This window comes from Cricetulus griseus, chromosome 2, assembly GCF_003668045.3.
Source record: "Cricetulus griseus strain 17A/GY chromosome 2, alternate assembly CriGri-PICRH-1.0, whole genome shotgun sequence".
Lineage (NCBI taxonomy): Eukaryota > Metazoa > Chordata > Mammalia > Rodentia > Cricetidae > Cricetulus > Cricetulus griseus.
Window position 1 is genome coordinate 214,945,719 of NC_048595.1, and position 20,708 is coordinate 214,966,426.

The 20,708-nt window shown below is 37.1% G+C and overlaps 1 protein-coding gene across 1 annotated transcript in view; it reads left to right on the top strand.

Moving 5' to 3' along the window:
• Positions 1 to 20,708, top strand: part of Ccdc178 (coiled-coil domain containing 178) — a 345,282-nt gene that overhangs the window by 45,077 nt on the left and 279,497 nt on the right. The window contains exon 10 of the mRNA XM_035438744.1: positions 346 to 499. Coding sequence (XP_035294635.1) covers positions 346 to 499 — 154 coding nt within the window. The remainder of the gene's footprint in view (positions 1 to 345; positions 500 to 20,708) is intronic.

A 20,708-nucleotide genomic window follows, 5' to 3' on the forward strand; every position in this document is an offset into this window, starting at 1 on the left:
TATTCTCCTGATTCTTCTGGCTTAGCAGATGTGAAAATGGTGATATTTAAATGCCCAGTGACTTTTCATTACTTTATTTCCCAACTTCTCCCAGCAAGATAATCCAAAACAATCCCCCAAAGAATCAAATAACATAAGCATAGATTTTCTCTATTCTTTTCCGTTGGAAACATAAATGCTAGTTTGTTTTTGTTCTCACTCTTTACGTAATTATCTGAGATCCTTTGGGAATTTGGAACTGCTGTAGGATGTGAGCATTATTAGAGTAAATCCCACTGTTTCCCAGTAAGTTAGAAACTAGTTTTCTTTTCAATGTTGATAAAATAATCTTTGCTTTTCTATTAGAAAGGAGCTTAATCAGCTGAGCAATCTGCATACTCACTACTCAAACTCAATTGAGAATGTGAATGTCGACATTGAAGAGGATGAGGAAACAATGACAGAAATGCTGAAAGAAACTCAGAGCACAACAAATGAATTGGCAATTTTACTGAAAATAGTGAGTTTTCATATTTTGAAAAATTACAAAATGGTTTTTTAAGCTATAAATAGTTCATTTTCATTGTCAGTGACTGAATACCAAACAGTTTCTTGCTTGCATTAGTTTTCTGTTGCTGGATAGCAAAACAGATTTGGCAGCTGGACAGATGATTATTTTGTCATTAGTTAAAAGTTTTATTTTTTATTGGTTGATATTTGTTGTAGAAAGTTATATGTTTCTTAATGACATTTTTATGCAAGTATACCATTACATTGTCAACAATCACCTTCCATTACACTCTCCCACCATGCTCACCCTTCCGTTGGTCCTTTTCTGAAATAGTATCCCTTCTAATTGCCTGTAGACATATATAAATTGATATATATATATATATATATATATATATATATATATATATATATGGGAGTGTGTGTGTGTGTGTGTGTGTGTGTGTGTGTGAGTGAGTGTCTGTGTGCTCGTGGGTGTGGGTATGGGTGTGTGGGTGTGTGTACATGCATATAGGACTACACATGACATCTAGATTCTACACATTATTGGGAACATGATATTTGTATTTCCGAGTTTGACTTGCTTTACTCAACATACCCATCTTCAGTTCCATCATTTTTCTGCAAATGCCATGGTTTTGTTTTTAATTATGTGTAACACAAATAATACAAACCCAGAAACAGGAATTACAGTTGAAGCTGAAGATCAGAAAAGCAAAGCATCCAAGGTACCAGAAAACTTTTACCTCTACCCAGGCTGTCTTCAACATGGCTGGAGACTAATTTCCTTGAGACTGAATGCTAGGGCTAAGACACTACTCTTGTTTTATATACCTCTCTATTCTGGGATTAAAGGCGTATATCACCACTATCGAGCTTCTGTAGCTAACTAGTATGGTTGCTGGGATTAAAGGTTTGTGCCACGACTGCCTGGCCTTGTGACAGTGGCTAGCTTTGAATTCTGATCTACAGGCAGGCTTTATTGGATCATAAACAATATAACATCACAATTTTGGCTGAGTATTTAATTGCTTTTTGTAACAAGTGCCCACAGTTAGAAAATCTTGAAATTATAAAGAGTCTTTGGAGATTTAGAAAGACTGTGGATATTTTAGAGACGTTTGGATTTTAAAAAAGATTCGATGTTTTACAGAGCCTTAATTTTAAAGACTGTGGGATTTTTAAAGTTATTTATGTTTTACACTGAAATAGTGATATTGGCATGCCATCTCCAAAACAAATGAAAAATGAAATATCCTTGTTGATTAGTGATGTGTCTGCATGTCAGGTTGACTATTTTTGTCCACTTGACACAAGCTAGAGTCACTTTGGGAGAGGGGTCCTCAATTAAGGAACTACTCCCACCAGACTGACCTGTTGGCAAGTCCGTGGTGAACAGACTTGAGCTGGTGGTCCTAGTTACAATAAAAAAGTAGGCTGGACAAGTAATGAAGAGAAATCCAGTAAGTAGCATTCCTCTGTAGCCTTTGCTTCTAGGTTCCTGCCTTCAGTTATTGCCCTGAGTTCCCTCAGTAATGGAATGTGAGAGTTTTAAGAAGAAGTAAACTCTTTCCTAACTGAGTTTCTTTGGTTCACAGTATTTTATCACAGAAACAGAAACCCTAACTAAATATACCACATTTTCTGTATCTATTCTTCAGTTGAGGGGCATCTAGGAGGTTCTAGCTATTACAAATAATGCTGCTATGAACAGATGTTGAACAGATGTCCTTGATGTATGAATGTGAATCCTTTGGGTATATTCCTAAGAGTAGAATTGCTGCATCTTGAGGTGGACTGGTTCCCATTTTTCAGAGAAACCACCATACTGATTTCCAAAGTGACTGTACAAGTTTGTACTCCCACCAGCAATGGAGAAGCGTTTCTCTTTCCCCACATCCTCTCCAGCATAGACTGTCATTGATGTTTTTGATTTTAGCCATTCTGACAGAGTAAGATGATATCTCAGAGTTGTTTTGATTTGCATTACACAATGGAGTACTACTCAGGGGGGCAGGCAAAAAATGGTATCTTGAAATTTGCAAGTAAATGAATAGAACTTGAAGGATCCATCCTAATTAGGTAAATCAATCACAGAAAGACAAACATGAGCCCTCATCCGGTAGCTGATTGAAGCAGAAGCAGAGATCCACAGCCAAGTAGTGAGCCAAACTCCTGGAATCCAGTTGCAGACAGGGAGGAGTAATGAAAAAAGGGGGTTAAGACCACACTGGGAAAATCCACAGAAACACCTGGTCTGAGCAAGCGGAAATTCATGGACCCAAGTCTGAAAGCTGGGGATCCAACATAGGACCAAATCAGGCCTCCTGAATGTGGTGTCAGCTGGTAGTACTGGGCAGTCTATGGGGCCTCTGACAATGGAACCAGGATGTATCTGTAGTGTATGAATGGACTTCTTCGGGAGCCCATTTCCCATGGAGCAATGCTCTCTTAGCCTAGGTACACAGGGGAGGGCCTAGGCCCTGCCCTCAAATGACTTGACGGATTTTAATGATCCCTCATGGAAGACCTCACCCTCCCTGGGTAGTGGATGAGGGATGGGGGAGTCATTGGGGAGCATGGGCAGATGGAAGGGACAGGGAACAGAGACTGATATGTAAAATAAGATTGTTTCTAATTTAAATAAAATTTATATTAAAAAAGGAACCGTAACTAAGACATCACGGATGTAACTTCCCAGAATGTGTGATTCATTGGAAGATATAACTATAAGCACTAGGGAAATGTAGGAGTCAGAAGATTACATACTATTATTCAAATAGTTATAACATTCAAAAAATTTGCTGCTCATAGTTCAATTTGTCATCTGTAAAATGATCACCACTGATGAGATATAAAAGAAGAGAAAATTATTTGCTAAGCCTGTAATCTTTATTTAATATATCATTTTTAAACAAGCAAACCTGTCCCTCCTTAATTGTTGTAATAATACAATGTTATTCATGACAGAGAATCATGAAAGCATTTAAAAGGTTCCTAGTAGTTTTCAATTATAGAAATTGTTTGGACTCCTACACATTCCAGGGAAGATGAAAGCCTGATGAAATTTAAATATATTAAATTTTAGTATTTGTCTCATTCTAAGCAACATTTTCAGGCACTCAGTTAAAAGCAGTGATGTGCATTATCATCAAACCTCGTTTATGATGTGCTACTGGAATCTCCAGTTCAAGAGAAAAATAAGATTTGTACTGCCTAATTGCACAGATGGGTTTACAGAGAATTTATTTTCAAATTTCAAGGTACAGCTTGCTCCCAATTTAGAGTCTTTCCCTCACTGACATAGACTTTGCACCAATCTGTGCCTTTCTTAGTCCTTAAATCTAGGCAAACACATTTCTCCATTTGCTTTTTATCAGTAATAACTTCAGTAATAATTTTTGAGTTGGTGAAGAAGATTCAAGTGTTCTAATCAAATTGTTGTTAAATGTGAAAATTAGGCTTTTTGAGGGTTCTTTTTGTTTATTTTATGTTATCATATAATTTTTCAATAGTTTAATACACATTGTTAATTTTTTGAGATTTCATACAGAAGTACTATATTTACATATTTTCCGTAATTCCCTCTCCTAGCTTCAATTCCTTCATGTCCCTCAACTCCATCTCAAGTTCATGCTTTCTTCTTTAAGTATTATATGTGTGCTATATTTGCATACAGTATATATGAATGAAGGTTGCTAATATATAAATTAATGTTGCTCCTGTGTGTATTCATTAACGCTGACTACTTAGGATTGGATAACCTACAAGAGGCTTATCCATGGATATTGATTCTACCTTTCTCAGCAGCCTCTAGGTCTTCATCAAAGAGTAGCACCTTTGAGATTTTCTCCATCAATGTTAGCATGTCAACTAGTGCTATTGTGATAGCCTTATTTAGGTGACTATTTTTGACATTTCATGAGATCATCTTCACTGTTCTATACAGAAGACACTGTCTTGATGCAAACATTCTCTCCCGATCCTCTGATACATTCCCTAAGCCTTAGGGCTTGTACTGCACATTTTGGTAACCAAAAAAGATCAGTTGCCAATCATTTTATCTGTAATGATCTCCATCTCTTGCAAAGAAGAAGCTTCAATATAGTTCATTTTGATGGTTTTGTCCCCCAGAGCCCTCTCTCATTCTTTTCATGCTCTCACTGAACCTCTTCCTGATAAATCTGCTCTTAACTTCATGCCATCTGTAAGTTTAAGTATGTTTGCTTGCATAATCATGGGAAATTTAACCAGTGATTATAAAACTGAAGAAAATGACACCCCTTCCCAAGTAGTCACTAAATGCCAATTGCTCATGGGAGAGGCAAGGGCTTGGGAGGCTACACCGTTTCTAGCCGTAAGGTCACTTTTTCCCATAGTTCAGAAATGCTTTTAAGAAATAGTTCCTTTATTAGAAACTTAGAATTTTTGTGATACAATTGCAGCAATCTACAATATAGACTATTATTTAATAATACAATAAATGTGACTTAAAATTTTGTATTTTCATGTTTTATTGAACAGTGATGTTGGCACACAATGTTATTTTTGTCATTCAATGCAAATAAAGAAATGAATTTATTTGTTATGTAGACAAGATTTTTCAACATTTTTGAATATTGTTCTTACTAGTAAACAGTTGATTTTGTAAGGTGTTAATTTGTATCTTTATTTATGGTCTGTTATGTTATATATAAATGCAAACACTGCAACTTTCCTACTCATGTATGACTTTTAGGTTTATATTTTACCTAAAAATCTCTTAGACAAAACCATTTACTTACAAAAACATATATGAGAAAGCAATTATAACTATCAATTTACTTCTTGAGAAGCTTATCTAGGTAGATGGGAAGATTTTCTGATAGATACAAAGGTGTTATGTGGTACAGTCAACTTTATATTGAATGATAAAAACAATGTAGTTTCATCATATAATAGTCACAATGTATAGATGAAACATTGTGAAAGATAAAAGTATATTTTTCTAATTGTTTCATTGCAGGGTTTCTATCTCTATTCATGTGTGTGCTTGTAATAACTGTTTCCACAAGCCACCCGAGCCCCACTGCCCAAAATAACACAGAGAGATTTATATTAGGTACAATTCTGCAGGCCAATGACAAAGATTTCTATTTGCTAGCTCAGTCTTAATTATCAACCATAACATTTACTCTATGTATTTTATAAAGAATTATAGAGGACTCTGGCCTTATTTGTCCCGTCTTCCTGGGGATCACATGGCAACTCCTTCTCTACTACATTTCCCAGAATCCTCCTCGACTTCTAGCCCCACCTATCTTGTTTTCCTATTGGCCAACAGTGCTTTATTTATCAACCAATAAGACAAGCATATACACAGAAAGACTTCCCCCATTATGTGCTCACATGTGTAAAATATAAGTGGCATCTATAAATTGCCTGTCATTATCTGTACTTGATGTTACCCAAATGTCAACTCAAAATATATGCCCAATATCACACTTAAATTTTTTTAAAATGTAGACTAATTTTGACCATAAAAAATATTTTCTGGACATCTGTGAAGGTGGTGTTATGAATTTTCCCATTTGACCAATTAGAAATTTGTATTGTATTAATATTAAACTGCTTTAAATTCATCAGATGAACTCTGCCTGGTTATGGTTTATTGTTCCACTACAGTAATAATTTACATCCATATTCATAAGTGAGTCTGTTCTTAATGAGTGTCATATTTGATAGATTTTGTTGTTGGGATAATGCTTGTTTTTTAAAATGAACTTTGATGCCATCTTTATTCTGATTACATGGCGAAATGATATACATTTAAATATCCTGGCCTTGAGAATCTGATAAAACCTCCTGGCAGAAATACAACAGTTTTCTGCATTCTTTTTTAATTTTTGAATGGTATTCTTTATAAGTGTCATTTGTTGTAGCCCATGGCTAAAAATACTTTGAAATTTTTAACCTATTGGGAAATAAGCTAAAGGATTAGAATTTTCAGCTGCATTTGCATCCTGCAGTGTTATCTGGAAGTCTCTACTATGAAATTTTTCTATTTCTCATTTTTATATTTTTCATATCATCTAGAGTTTTAAAATTTTTAATGATTTTGAACATTGTCTTCAGTTTGATGTTTTTGTAATTTTCTGACCTCTAATAAGCTATGTTTTGTAGTTACATTTTAGAATTATCCTGTTTCTCATTTTATGCTTTCCTATTTAAATTCTGAATATTCATACTTAATAGTATATATATCATACATATTGGTGTTTGTATATTTATGCATATAGACACATACAGGCATGATTTTTTCTTGCTCTGGGAGCTCTAGCTTTACTTCTTGTTATACTTTGCATCAAATTCTTTGCAAAATTTTCTGTATTCATCATATTCAGTGTGTCTCTCTGTGCAGTCCTATCTAAGACATTCCAGTAAGGCCTACCCAACATTGTGTGCTGCACATACTATTAGTATATATTTTCTTCATGACACCACCCATAAAATGAGATTCATTATATTCACTGTGATCTAAAATGATTTCAAGGCACATCTTAAATGGCATTCATTCTTTGAAGTTGGGAACATATTAAACTGCGTAGGAAAGTTTTATCTGTTATCTCCTTGTCAAGATGTAGTCCCTGTTAATATTCATTTTACAAAATCACACTGGTCTTTTAATAGATTTAAAAATATATAACCATTTTGAATTGTTGATATGCTTCTTTTAATGCTAAATGAAAACTTATTTTTATATAATTTTTTATTTTACTTGTTAATAGCTGTGACTTGAGAATTTCTCAGAGGCTGGATATTCATATTTTTTTAATTTTAAGCATTATAAACAAATCTGTGATAAATATCTCAAACTTGTTTAAACTAAATTACCCACTTTAATAAAACAATATTTTTGCACAAAAATAAAGGTTGCATGATAAAGTGATAACAGAAAAGCTGTGAAGAATCACAATAGTCTTTCTTCTGGCTTATATGATTTGCTCACATTGCTATATTTTTGAAAATTCTGCAGACTCTGGCCTGGCCCTTTTATAATCTTCTTCCTAGGCAACATTTCTAGTTATGAATTTTTTATTTCATACAACTAATCTTATAACATTAGTGGAGACCTTACCCATAATCTGTCAGATGTTGTTTGGCATCTGAGTCATAAATTAGTGCCTGGCTATTTCCTTTTCCTTAATGTATAAATGATGCTGTTGGTGTTAGCATTGTTTCTTTGAAACTAAAATATGTTTTGAATATCATGGTCAACACAATACAACTATAAACTGAATATTGTTTAAATCCACAGGATTCTTTCAGTAGCTCTACTTTTCAATTTCATTTATCTATTTCTTAGGATAAAACTTCTGGTGAGGAAACCATTGCTTCTGCTTATCAAATTCTGAAGCCATGTTTGCTGTTCAGTACCCTGTAGATGTCAAAGTCTCTGCATGCTTGTAATGTTTTTATGAAAATGTGCAGAGTTCACACACAACCTGTGCATGTCTTTCCACACACTAATTCATCCCTAGATAATTTCTAAGACCTAATAAGATGTATATTTCACATGAAAAGTGCTGTATAAGGAATCTTTGTCACAAGATTTCAGTGCAAACACTATTTTTTCAATTATCTTGATCCACAATTGTTGATGTGGAGCCTGTTGTTCAAGGCACCTCCTGTGTCAAGTAGGACTGTTTTTTTATGAGGGGTTTCTGATGGGGATGTCTTCCATAAGTGTGTTTCTCTTATTGGTTGATGAATAAAACACTATGGCCAATAGGACAGCATGATAGGTGGGTCTAGGAAATGAGGAGGATTCTGGGAAACATAGGTAGAGTCAGTTGTCATGTAGGATGCCAGAGGAGTAACATGTCTCTGGACATTTCTGTGGTAAGATAAGACCTGTGGAAATACTTAGATATAGAAATGGGTTAGTGATTAAGACACAGATAGCCAAGAAGAAGTCTTAGTCAGATCAACAGTTTCATAATTAATATGTCTTGTGTGTAATTTGGGACTAAAACGGTGACGGGACCCAGGTGGCTGGCAAGAAGTGTACATATAACCTAATGGCTCCCACCATTGTAGCATAAATGTCCACACAGAATGACAAAAGCCTAAAAGAGATTTTAGAAACAAAAGAACAAAGTCAAGCATGACTTCTTGGTAGCAGAATTTTCTCAGGCAGTCACTGTTTTGCTGGAGACAAGCAGAGACTCCTTTAAGGGCCCTCCAACAATTGGATCATGTGTATGAGCAGCTGGCAGTGACCATATCTCCAAGCCAGCAGCTTGATGGCAGCGTAGTCCAAGGTGGTGAGCACAGCTCTCAGTGCTGATAGTAAACATACCCCCACCATCATGGAAAGACAGCAGCTAAAACAGTGGCTTTAATTTTAGCAATGCTGTTTAACAAATAAAAGACAAGTGGCCAAAAAAAGGTCAAGATTTATATTAAAGATAGATTCAGATGAAGAAAAACCCATAAAAGGTTTTCAATGTGTTTACAAATATATGTAGGCTTGGGAAAGAAATGAAAAAGGAGAAATGGTTAAAAAATAAATAGAGTATCTGGTTTTGGTGGCACAGGCTGAAAGGATTTGTTGAGGGAGGCAGAGGCAAGCAGACCTCTGTGATTTAAGGCCAGCCTGGTATACAGAGAGAATTCCAGGCCACGTAAAAATAAACAGAGCAACCCTGTCTCATAACAGGAAAAAATCAAGTAACAGAAATAGTTATCGTAATATATAAATGATGGAAAATATACAGAGAGCCTGGATGCTGTATGTTATTGACATATCTTTGAATTTTTTGATTGCTGAGGAAAGAGCAACAACTTCTAAAAGACATTTGATTATGAATGCTGCTGGATTAATCCAATTTATATATTTTGAAAATGCATTGATTTCAAAATTTAAGTCTAAGTACAGGTTACTTTGGAAAAGAATTTCTGTTTTTCTTTCCACAGAAAATAAAAAGTTGTGGATTTCTTTCAGACTAATATGGTTTGCTGAAGCAAGACACCCTGATGCAGTGGCCCAGGTTATTCAACTTCCAAGATACCTGAGATGATGCATCCTCAATTACAACAGCTAGGATTGGGCCAGATTTCTGTTTTCTCTTGATCCCCCAATGGCATTCCCAAAGCCCCCAACCAGCAGGAAGCAACTTGGAATGAACAACATACAAATTGCCAAATATTGTTTATAAATGTTTGTTTTCATTTTAATGGGGTTGGTTATAAATGATTAATGATCACAACCAATCTCTTTAAAGGGGGCTCAATAGACTATAGAAATGAATACTTTGTACTAGAATGGATTTTCATTTAAGATCAATTTTGGAATATGTATATTTCTCCTCTTGTTTAGGTATTGTATTTATATAGTTCCTTTAAAAATGTAATGTGTAATTAAGTAGAGATTATAGATAGTTACCTATAATAGTCAAAACTTACAGGTAGGTTAGTTAGGTTTTCTAGGTATATAGAAATATATTTCAAATGGATAGGCATTCTTCAAACCTTTCAAAGACTTATAGAATATAGCATTTAAAATGGTTTAGGGTTTTTCATGGCAGTGAGATACAACTGCTCCTGACAACACCAATTATGTCTGAGAGGAAGATGGGCATAGAAGAAACTCATTATGGAGTTTGCTTTCAATATGGTGAGACTGGCCATGTGGGCAAGAAACTGCTCTTGTCTGGAATGTTTCTATGCTGTATGAACTAGACATGCAGGGTCCACAGGAAAGTAACTGCTGAAACAGTTGAAAAACAAGATAGTCCTGAGGGGTTCCTGCTTTGTGGAGGAGTCTTCCATACATTTTGCAGGACACAGAGAGAAATTACTGACAAACTGCCAATCCAGGTGGACAGTTTAAAATTTCCTGCTCACTGAGAAGTCTGTCAGACACTGTGACCTATGGACTGAATATGGATGCTCCAATTTACAGAAGAACTTCAGGTGACTGTCAATGTAGTAAGATATCTCTGTCAATTCTAGAGTTTATATACTATCCTCCTGTGGTCTTTGATGGCATTGAAGACAGATAGTTATGATTATAGTTTTCCTTAGTTGGGATAAAAGATAAGTTACATATAAGATTTTAGGCTCACAAAGATAGGATAAATGATGGAAAATCTTGCTAAATGTTAATAGACTAAATATTGGAACTATAGTTCTTACTTGACAACTGTTTTGTTATATATAATTTTACTATGTTAAGGTTAAAACTTTTCTTTTTATTTAGACAGAAAAGAAGAGATGATGGGGATGTCTTCTGTACATCTTTTTCTCTTATTGGTTGATGAATAAAAGACTGTGGACAATAAGGCAGCATGATAAGCAGCTCTAGGAGATGAGGAGGATTCTGGGAACATAGGCAGAGTCGGTCATTATGTAGAAAACCTGAGGAGTAACATGTCTCTGGAGATTTCTGTTGTAAGATAAGACCATGTGAAAATACTTAGATATAGAAATGGGTTAGTAATTAAAACAGAGATAGCAAATAAGAAGCTCTAGCCAATGGCCAACAACTTTACAATTAATGTAGTGTTTCCTGTGTCATTTTGTGGCTGAAGCAGTGATGGGACCCAGGTGGCTGGTGAGAAAGAATACATGTAACATGTTTCTTCATGCAGAATTTGCATTTTCTCAAGAAATCTATTTTTGTTGCAAGAGCAATCTGAGATTTCTCTTTGATTTTTTGTTTGATGGTTCTGTTTAGGTAAATAATCAGTAATGCCAATACATACAATACTAAGATACTGAGTCTATTATTTTTAGCATTGTTCATCCTGGAGTGTCTAGGATGCAAAGTATCACTAATCTGTCATCAATTCTCATGACTACAGTTTTTTTTGTTATTTAATGATGTTGATCAGTACCTCTAGTGAAATGTTGGGTCCCAGTAATAATTGGAGTTCTTATTCTACCCTTTTATTATTGCTAATGATTCTGGTTTTGCCAAGCTTTAGTTTTCCTCTAAAGTAGGAAGATAATTTTAAGATTTAATACTTTATGTTGTTTGTTGGTTTGAACTTATTGACTGGGTTTGAACTTTACATATTTGTTGCATTTTGTCAAGGATCTGGGATCATTTCAGGGTCTACAGCCATGCTCATTCAATGTATTCTCTTGCTATCTACAAATACAGCAAATTATATCCATGGATTTCCTAACTGGAACTTGCAATTGTTGGAATAAGCACCATCTGGCAATGATCTTACTCATCCTGTCCTTAAATGCTTTCTAGTACACTTTCCTGGCCTATTCACTCAACTGCTGTCTGACTTAGGTCAGCAATCACTTCTATTTTGCTAAGAATAGCCTCTGTTTCCTTGCCATTGTCATAACCAATTTATACAGTGCCCCTAGCCAAACAGATTAGAGCTTTCTATTGGAAACTTTCTCTCCTAGAGGCCTGCTTACTGTTTCCTGTGATTTTTCTTTTCTTCTATTTTTATTTTTGAAAACAATCTTATTTTTACATACCAATTGTAGTTCTTTCTCCCTCCCACTCTCCCACTCCCCCTAGCATCTCCCCACCCCACCCCTATCCAGTCCTCAGAGAGGGTGAGACCTTCCATGAGGAACCATCAAAGTCTTTCACATTCTTTGGGGCAGGACCTAGGCCCTCTCCTTGTATCTGGGCTGATCAAGGAATCCCTTCTTAGGGAATAGGTTCCATAAAGCCAGTTCATGCACCAGGGATAATTACTGATTTCATTGTCAGTGGCCCCATAAACTGCTCAAGCCCCCAACTGTCACCCATAGGTCAGATGTTCCTGTGGGATTCCCCAACATGGACTTGACCCCTTTGTGTATATGATTACTCCTCCCTCTCACCACTGGATTCCAGGAGTTGGGCCAAGTGCTTAGCTGTGGATATCTGCTTCTGCTTTCATCAGTTACTGAATGAATGTTCTATAATGGCCATTAGGATAGTCATCAATCCGATTACAGGGAGAAGGTAGCAGGAGAGTAAGGAGAGAAGAAGGGGATGGGGGTAGAGAACATGAGGGATCAGGCATGTTGAGTTGGGAGAAGGACAGAGAAAGAAAGCAAGAAAGAGGTACTAAAGGGTGAATTACCAATACAGAGTCGGGTATAGAAAATTAGGATATTTATTAGGGATTGCCTTACTGACACTGAGCAATATAGTCAGCCAGGAGGGAATGAGGTAAGTTGAGCAAGCCAAAGAAGAAAGGGAAGAAGGGGCTACCATGTGTGTGCCCCTCACTCTTAAACCTCTCTCACATCACCCTGACCATGCCCTAGGGGCCATGGCCAGGTACACCTGTAGCCAGTCCCGAGGAGGCATGGTTAGGGTGTTCCCTGAAATTCCACTTTTAGTCTAAAAGAGGATTAAAAATTAAAGTGCAAAGCATCCATAACCAACAATCAGCGGTAAACTACAAGAAGATACAGCAATCTTCTTATGTCACATCCTAACTATGTCTATTTTAAATAAACCCTAAAGTAATCTGAAACAGGTGTCCAAACCTGAACACCTCCTTCCAATTCCAACCCTGAACAATAGGAAACTATCCATAACTAGGTGTACATTATCCTTAGTGACAACAAGGGTGTAGTATTCTCCAAGTTACTCCCTGATGAAATGGGATGACTATAGCCTTCTGGGGTCCTGTAAGAAGAAAATGTTAGTATAGTGAAAGTGTGGAGTGGATTGAATCCAGTGCATATTTGATGGGATTTGCTTGATTTAAGATCTAGATTGAAGATCCTTAACTTGATTGAAGTCCTTGTGTTGATTGAAGCCAGTACTGGAAGCTCCAGATGGAGTGTCAGTTGAAATGAAGCAAGTTGGATCCAGTGCACTCAACGAGGTGTGGTCCATTTTCTTTCCAGAGGATCTAGGGTTTGCCTTCAGACAGGTCTTCATTGGCTGTATGGGACTCAAACATAAATGTTAGCAGTGAAATGTTCACTTGTATATGTATGTATACCAGGAACGGCAACCATGGGAAAATAACAATTATGAGAGAGTGTATACCTTGAGAGAAAGAGCCAAGAAAAGACAAATGACAGTCCCATTTTTTTTCTTATTCTGTATTACATCAATTGGCTTCTTGACATAATAGAGAAACTCTGAAGTTTATTTAAACAATGTGCTTAGATTTAGAGGAGGAAAGCCAAATCCAACTCTAAAGCCAGCATTGATTCAATGGAATGGGGAATAAGAAGTAAAGAGAAATAGGTGTAGATGCATCTTTGGAATTTATGGTGTGACAATTTTCTTTTGTTCGATTGTTATAGCTACTTTCTCTTCTACCCATGTAGTGTCCTTTGACTTCTGGAGACAAGTTTTCCTGTGAAGATAAAAACAAAACATTTCCCTTTCCTTTGTGAGGTTTCTATCCAGCTTATGAAATATACCTTGGTAAAATACCTGTCATTTCTCCTCGTCGAGAGGTTATTCCTTTCAACTCGAATCTTGATCCACTTTGATGGTATCCAAAGTTTTTCTTCTCCTGAGGAAACAAATGTGAAACCCCTTCCCCAACAAAACATATCGTGCTTTCCATACAAAGGTCAATACATATTTGAAGTATACCGGCTGATTAAGTTCAGCAGTTTTATCCATAGTCCAGTGTCTTTCTGCAGCTGTTTGTCCTTTCTCATTAGCATTAAGAAAGGTTAGTGTTAATAATGTATTATTTAACCTATTTTTTGGATGGGGGTTTGTTCCCATAACCTGTTTATGGAGCATTTCTTTTAGTGTTCTATTAGATCTCTCTACCACTGCTTGTCCTCTGGTATTGTGTGGTATACCAGTGACATGCTTTATGTTATAATATTTGAAAAACTGTTTCAATTTAGTGGAGACATAGGCTGGAGCATTGTCAGTTTTTATTTATGCTGGTAAACCCATAACAGCCATCACCTAGAGCCGTTGTGTAATAACAGAATCAGCCTATTCAGAGCTAAGAGCAGTAGCCCATTGAAACCCTAAAAATGTGTCTATAGTATGATGCACCTATTTCAAATTTCCAAACTTGGCAAAGTGAAAGACATCCATCTGCCAAGCCTCATTTCTCTGAATGCCCTTAGGGTTACAGTCTGCTGGCAGTGGAGCTTGCTTATAAAAGAAACAGGTATGAGAGTTTCTCTCTATCTGCTTGGTTTGTTGCCAAGTGATAGAGAAGTCCTTTTTCAAACCTTTGTTTACATGTAGTTTTGCATGAAATTCTGGGGCTTCTAGAACACTTCCAATTAATAAACGATCAATCTCATCATTGCCTTGTGCTAATGGTCTTGGCTAACCCATATGGGATCTGATATGTGTTATATATAAAGGATTAACACTGTTCCTGATTGTGTCCTTGTCCTGTAATTGGATAAACAGTGAAGTTAATTCTGTATTATCAGGAACAAATTCTGCAGCCTCAATGTGTAACATGACTCCCTCTGCATATTGAGAATCTGTAACTATATTGAGAGGCTCTGTAAAATCCATAAGTGACATAAGAATTGTGTATAATTCTGCCTTCTGTACAGAGGTATGTGGACTTTGATCTACTTTACTTACCTCTCCAGATTTATAAATTGCCGTACTTGATTTGTTGGCATCAGTGTAGAAGGTAAGAACTCCAGAAATAGGAGTTTGGCTTACAACACATGGAAGGATCCAGGTTGTCTTTCTTATGAATTCAATTCTGTCAGTTTTGAGATAATTGTTGCTAATTTTCCCCAAAAAGTCAATAAGTGTTATCTGCCAATATTCCTTGTCCTTCCATAAGGAAGAAATTTCCTCATTAGTTAAAGGTACTATAATTTTTGCTTGATCTTTCCAAGTCAGTTGACAGAGTCTTAATTTGCCCTTTAGAATAAAATCAGAATTCTTTTCTATATATGCCATTAGCTTTTTAGTCTGTGTATGTGGCAGAAATATCCATTCCAATATAATATCTTCTCTCTGCATGAGAATCCCAGAAGGGTATTCTCTGGATGGTAAGATGACCAGAATACAGTCTAAATTAGGGTCTACACAATCTACAAGTGCATCCAGTATTCTGCTTTCCACCCATTGTAATTCTTTTTCTGCTTCATTGGATAATATTTGTGGACTATTTAAGTCCTTGTCTCCTTTAAGGGCCATTTTTAAATGCTTTAAATCATCTCCTTTCACACCAATTATTGTCTGAAGTTGAGAAATTTCCACTACTAGTTTCTGAAGACTATTAAGGATTTCATAACATTCTCTTCTAATTTGTACTTTTTGAGGTCTGATTCTTTATATATCTATCTTGTAACCTAAATAATTAATAGAATCTCCTCTTTGTATCTTTCTGGGGCAATCTGTAATCTCCAATGAGGCAGAACTTCCTTCACTGTTTCAAACATTTGTTCTAATGTTTTTTATTAGAATATGCTAATAAAATATTTTCCATGTAATGGTAAAGAATGAATTGTGGAAATTTCTTATGAATTATTTCCAAAGGTTGCTGTACAAAGTGCTGGTACAAGGTAGGACTATTTAGCATTCTTTCTAGCAGAACCTTCCACTGGAATCTTTTAACTGGCTGTGAACTATTAAGAGTTGGTATAGTAAATGCAAATGTTTCCCTATCATTTTCTTGTAACGGTATAGTGAAGAAACAATCTTTCAGATCAATCACTATGATAGGCCATCTGTTAGGTATCAAGGAAGGCAAAGGCATACCAGGCTGCAGACAGCCCATAGGCTGAATCACTTTATTAATGGCTCTCAAGTCTGTGAGCATTCTGTCTTTACCTGATTTCTTTTTAATAATAAATACAGGAGAATTCCAAGGGCTGGTAGATTCTTCTATATGTCCAGCATCTAGCTGTTCCTGAACTAACCTTTCAAAAGCCTCTAGCTTCTCAGAGGTCATCGGCCATTGTCCTACTCAGACAGGTTCATCTGTAAGTCACTTTAATGGTAGGGCCTTTGCTTCCTCTAAAGTTCTATCATTTGTACTTAGTTTCTATACAGCCTTGATAGTTAGTAACTGTTTTCCATAGCACCTTTCTAAATTTTATCTACCATCTAAAGATTTACATATTTCGAATCTGATGCTGGAGGAATGTTAATCTGGGCATTCCATTGTTGTAAAATATGATGACCCCAGAGATGTATGGCTATGTCTGTGACATATGGTTTCAGCCTTCCTTTCTGTCCTTCCAGTCCAATGCAGACAAACCAATTAACACTCTGCCAAACTCTAGATAAATTTCCAATTCCTAAAAATTGTATATTCACTTCTCTAAGAAGCCATCTCTGAGGCCAGGACTTTTGGTTAATAATAGTCATGTTAGCACCAGTGTCTAAGATCCTGGTAGTAACTTTATTATTAATTCTTACTTTTAAGTGAGGTCTCTTATCATTAATAGAAGTTTGCCAAAATATGTGTTTCTCATCTCCTCCAGTCATGTTTGATTCCTCATCACTAGCCAAACTACCATCTAGAGCAGTATCATTTTTTACAGTCGGCAATGTACTATAGATTTGTCCTGTGAGAGATTGTCCTTTATAGTGACTGGGAATGACCAGAACTTTCTCAATGTGGGAGCCTTCATGAGGGCCCCAATGGAGTTTCCCAACTGTAACAGGTTTTCTTGTATGTCTCTGGTCCATCTATATTCATTGTTCCAGTGTCTGCCCTTACCACATCTTCTACACAATCCAGGAGGTAGGGGCCTTCTGTATGAGACATTGTTAGCGTTCCCTTGCCTACAATTTCTCTTAATATGTCCTATTCTGCCACAGCTGAAACATCTAGGTTCCTAGTACCTTCTTGGCCCCCTGGGGAAGGCTCTTCCTACCCAAGTTCCTGGTTCATAGCAGTGATAGCATCTGGCCTCTTGGGACCTATATTGACATCTGTAAGGTTCTTCTCCTTCCCAAGTCCCTGTGTCATCACATTTAGAACATTTAAACTCCAGTTGGCTTTTTAAACCTTTCGAGATTGCATTTCCAACCCAAGCTCCTGTATCTTGTACATTATTGTCAAGGTTAGCTGTATGCAAAACCCGTTCTTCTAGCAGTGCTGATCTGATCTTTAAAGGCAAAAATATTCTTTTGCATATTGGGTTTGCATTTTTGTAAGCTATAGTGTCTATGATTGATTTTCTGTTTTCTAGATCTGTTACCTGTAATTCTACTGCCCTAGTTAGTCTTTGTAAAAAGTCATGGAACTGTTCTGTTGGTCCCTGTTCTTTTGTGGTATAAGCCTCCACTCTTTACCCTGGTTCACAAATCTTGCCCCAGGCATTCAAGGCTGCTGTCCTGCATAAGGACAATATATAGTCATCATATTCACCCTGAACCTGTGGGTTAGCATAAATACCCTCACCAAGAATCTTATTTTAGGGAGCTTCATAACCTTTCTTTACACCTTGACGGTCAAGGGCTTTTGCTTCCTTCCTCCATTGAGCTCTCCATTGAATCTCAGACAAATTTTCAAGCACAGCTGCTACTAGGTGTTCCCAGTCTGTGGGTGTCACCCTGTTGAATATTGCCCATGGATGTAATAGTTGTTTTACGTACAGGCTATGGAGACCATATGAGGCAACCTATTCCTTAATACTCTTGAGATCTTCCAACTGTATGGGCTACCAATGATATGCCATCTGCCCCTGAGGGTGATTTTAGGGGGTAGTTTCTCTATCATGGTTACTGGGAACACCAGTGGTGTATGCATGTCAACCTTAGGAGAGTTTTCCTGATGTTTGAGTGGAGTAGGCGCATCAGCTTAGTTTCTATTTTGCCATGGATCTGTTCCACTTGCTTAAACAACGTGGCATGGCCAGACTGAGTATCCCCTACCTTTTTACGTAAATGTTTCACCTCTTGGAACTCAGATAGCAAATTTTGTTGGCTAGATTTATTTCCTCTAAACAAGTGGTGAAATTGTCTGTGTCCCTGTTTCTGAGGACTCTGGCCAGAGAGATCACTTGTATCATAATGCTAGCTGCGAATACCGCATAGAGGCAGGTAATTAGCAAATCAGGAACCTCCTCTAACATTGAATTCATGTAAGAAGGCAAAGATATTACCAATTGAAGTGCAAGTTAAAATTTCTGCCATTGTTTCACCTGGCCGCTTCTACTCCAGATGCAGTAACTATTTTTGACCAACAGGTGGCCAGGTGTTCAGCTAGTTGAATCTGAAGCAACATTAGGGGCTCTGAGACCAAGTTAAGAACAGGTATGTCATGAGGAAACAGAAAGGTTGAGTCAGGGGTAGATTAGAAGAAAGGACATATGATAAGTAGGATTTTAGTTGGGGGGGGTAGGGGAGGAAGGGAGGGAGAAGGGAACTGTGATTGTCATGTAATTCAATCTTGTTTGTAATTCAAATATATAAGAAAAATAAAAAAAGAACAGGTAGAAGAGGGGCAGGATTTGGGGAGCAGGGTTTGGGAAAAATCCTACACGAAAAGTACTGGGCAAGAACTGTGCTTGGTCGTAGCAGCTGGTGGTAGTGTAGTTTAAATTACAGAGTTGGCTGGAGCAGGCAGCCTCGCTTGACTGGGCGGGCTGTGGTAAGAGGGAACATGCTTCTGGGCTGAACTTGAGCTTGCTATAAGCAGCCCCGATTGGGCCTATGGGAAAGAAGAAGTCTACCAACCAGGCAAGCTACTGGCTTACTGATCACGTGGATGGGCAGTCCCCATGTGTATTCCCAAATGGGGTCTAGGCTTGTAACACCCGCTGACTGGCACCAAATAAAGGGTGTATTACCAATACAGAGTCAGGTATAGAAAATTAGGATATTTATTAAGGATTGCCTTACTTACTTTGAGCAACCTAGCCAGCTGGCAGGGAACGAGGTAAGTAGATCAAGCCAATGAAGAAAGGGAAGAAGGGGCTCCCATGTGTGAGCCCCTCACTCTTAAACCTCTTTCATGTCACTCTGACCATGCCCTAGGGGGCATGACCAGGTATACCTGTAGCCAACCCCAAGGAAGCGAAGTTAGGGTGTTCCCTACAAGGTACCTTGATAGAGGGAGACATTATGGGGTTAATGAGAAACCCACACTAGGGAAATTCCCAAGAATCCACAAGGATGACCCCCAAGGAAGAATCTAAGAAATAGTGAAGAAGGTGCCGTAACTGCCCTTCCCCTGTAGTCAGACTATGGTCTATTTTTGTGGAAGCTTGTTTTTTCTTCATTCCACTGATTTCTTTGTATCTCCCACTTTCTGTAATAAGATTTATGTATCTAACTACACACTTGTAATCTCAACTTGTAATGCCTATATTGGTGGCTAGTGGTGATCTTGAACTTTTTTTTTTCATGTTTTAAAATTACATATTACTTACTAGGGCTGTGGTGCATGTGCAACACCATGTGTGTGGAACTCAAGGGACAATTTTCCAGAGTGAGGAGAGGGAGAGGAAGTGAAGCCAGATAAGGACAGGCATGGAAGTGTTTAGAGGAAGGACAGGGAGGAGAAAGTGATGCCATTGTATTTTAATTTAGATTTTCTTTGCATAAAATAGACTCATCTATCTACTTCTATCATGTGGGTCCCAGAGCTCAGATGGTCAGATCATCATGGTTGGCAGCAAGTGCCTTTGCCACCTAGCTGCCTCTCCAGCCCACACTTAAGTCACTGGAGTTGAACATTCAGCTAAGCTGCCTTTCCACAGTTTGCAGTGTTTGCTCCTCACTTCAGTTTGTGGTGATTTCATCCTGACAGCTTCTCTGGCCCAGACATTTAAAATATGCCTTGCAACTATGTTCATGCATCTCAAATGTTGCTAGGCCAACAATGTGTACATTTAGCTTTAAGATGATGTCAGGAAGTTTTCCTAAATATTTGCATATCTTTTTTACTCCTATCATCATTTATAAGAATCACAGCTTCCAATTAACACCATCTGTTATGTTTTTATTTATTTTTAATTATAGTTCTTTTGAAGGAGTTATCCCATTATGGTCTTAAATTTGCATTTTCCTGATGACTAATGGCGTTGAGCATTTTAAACATGCTTCATTTAGAATATTGCCATTTCAGAAATTATTAACAGACAGATTAAACTTCCAGGTGGGACCTCCATGTTATTCACATCTATTTGTCACTATTTTCTGTAATGAACAACATGAATATATGTTAATGTTCTGTTTCTATAAATATATAATAAGATATATATACATATATATCCACACATATAGATAATACAATAGCAAAAACAATAACATACCCTCCCCTTCCCATTCTCTCTCTTACACA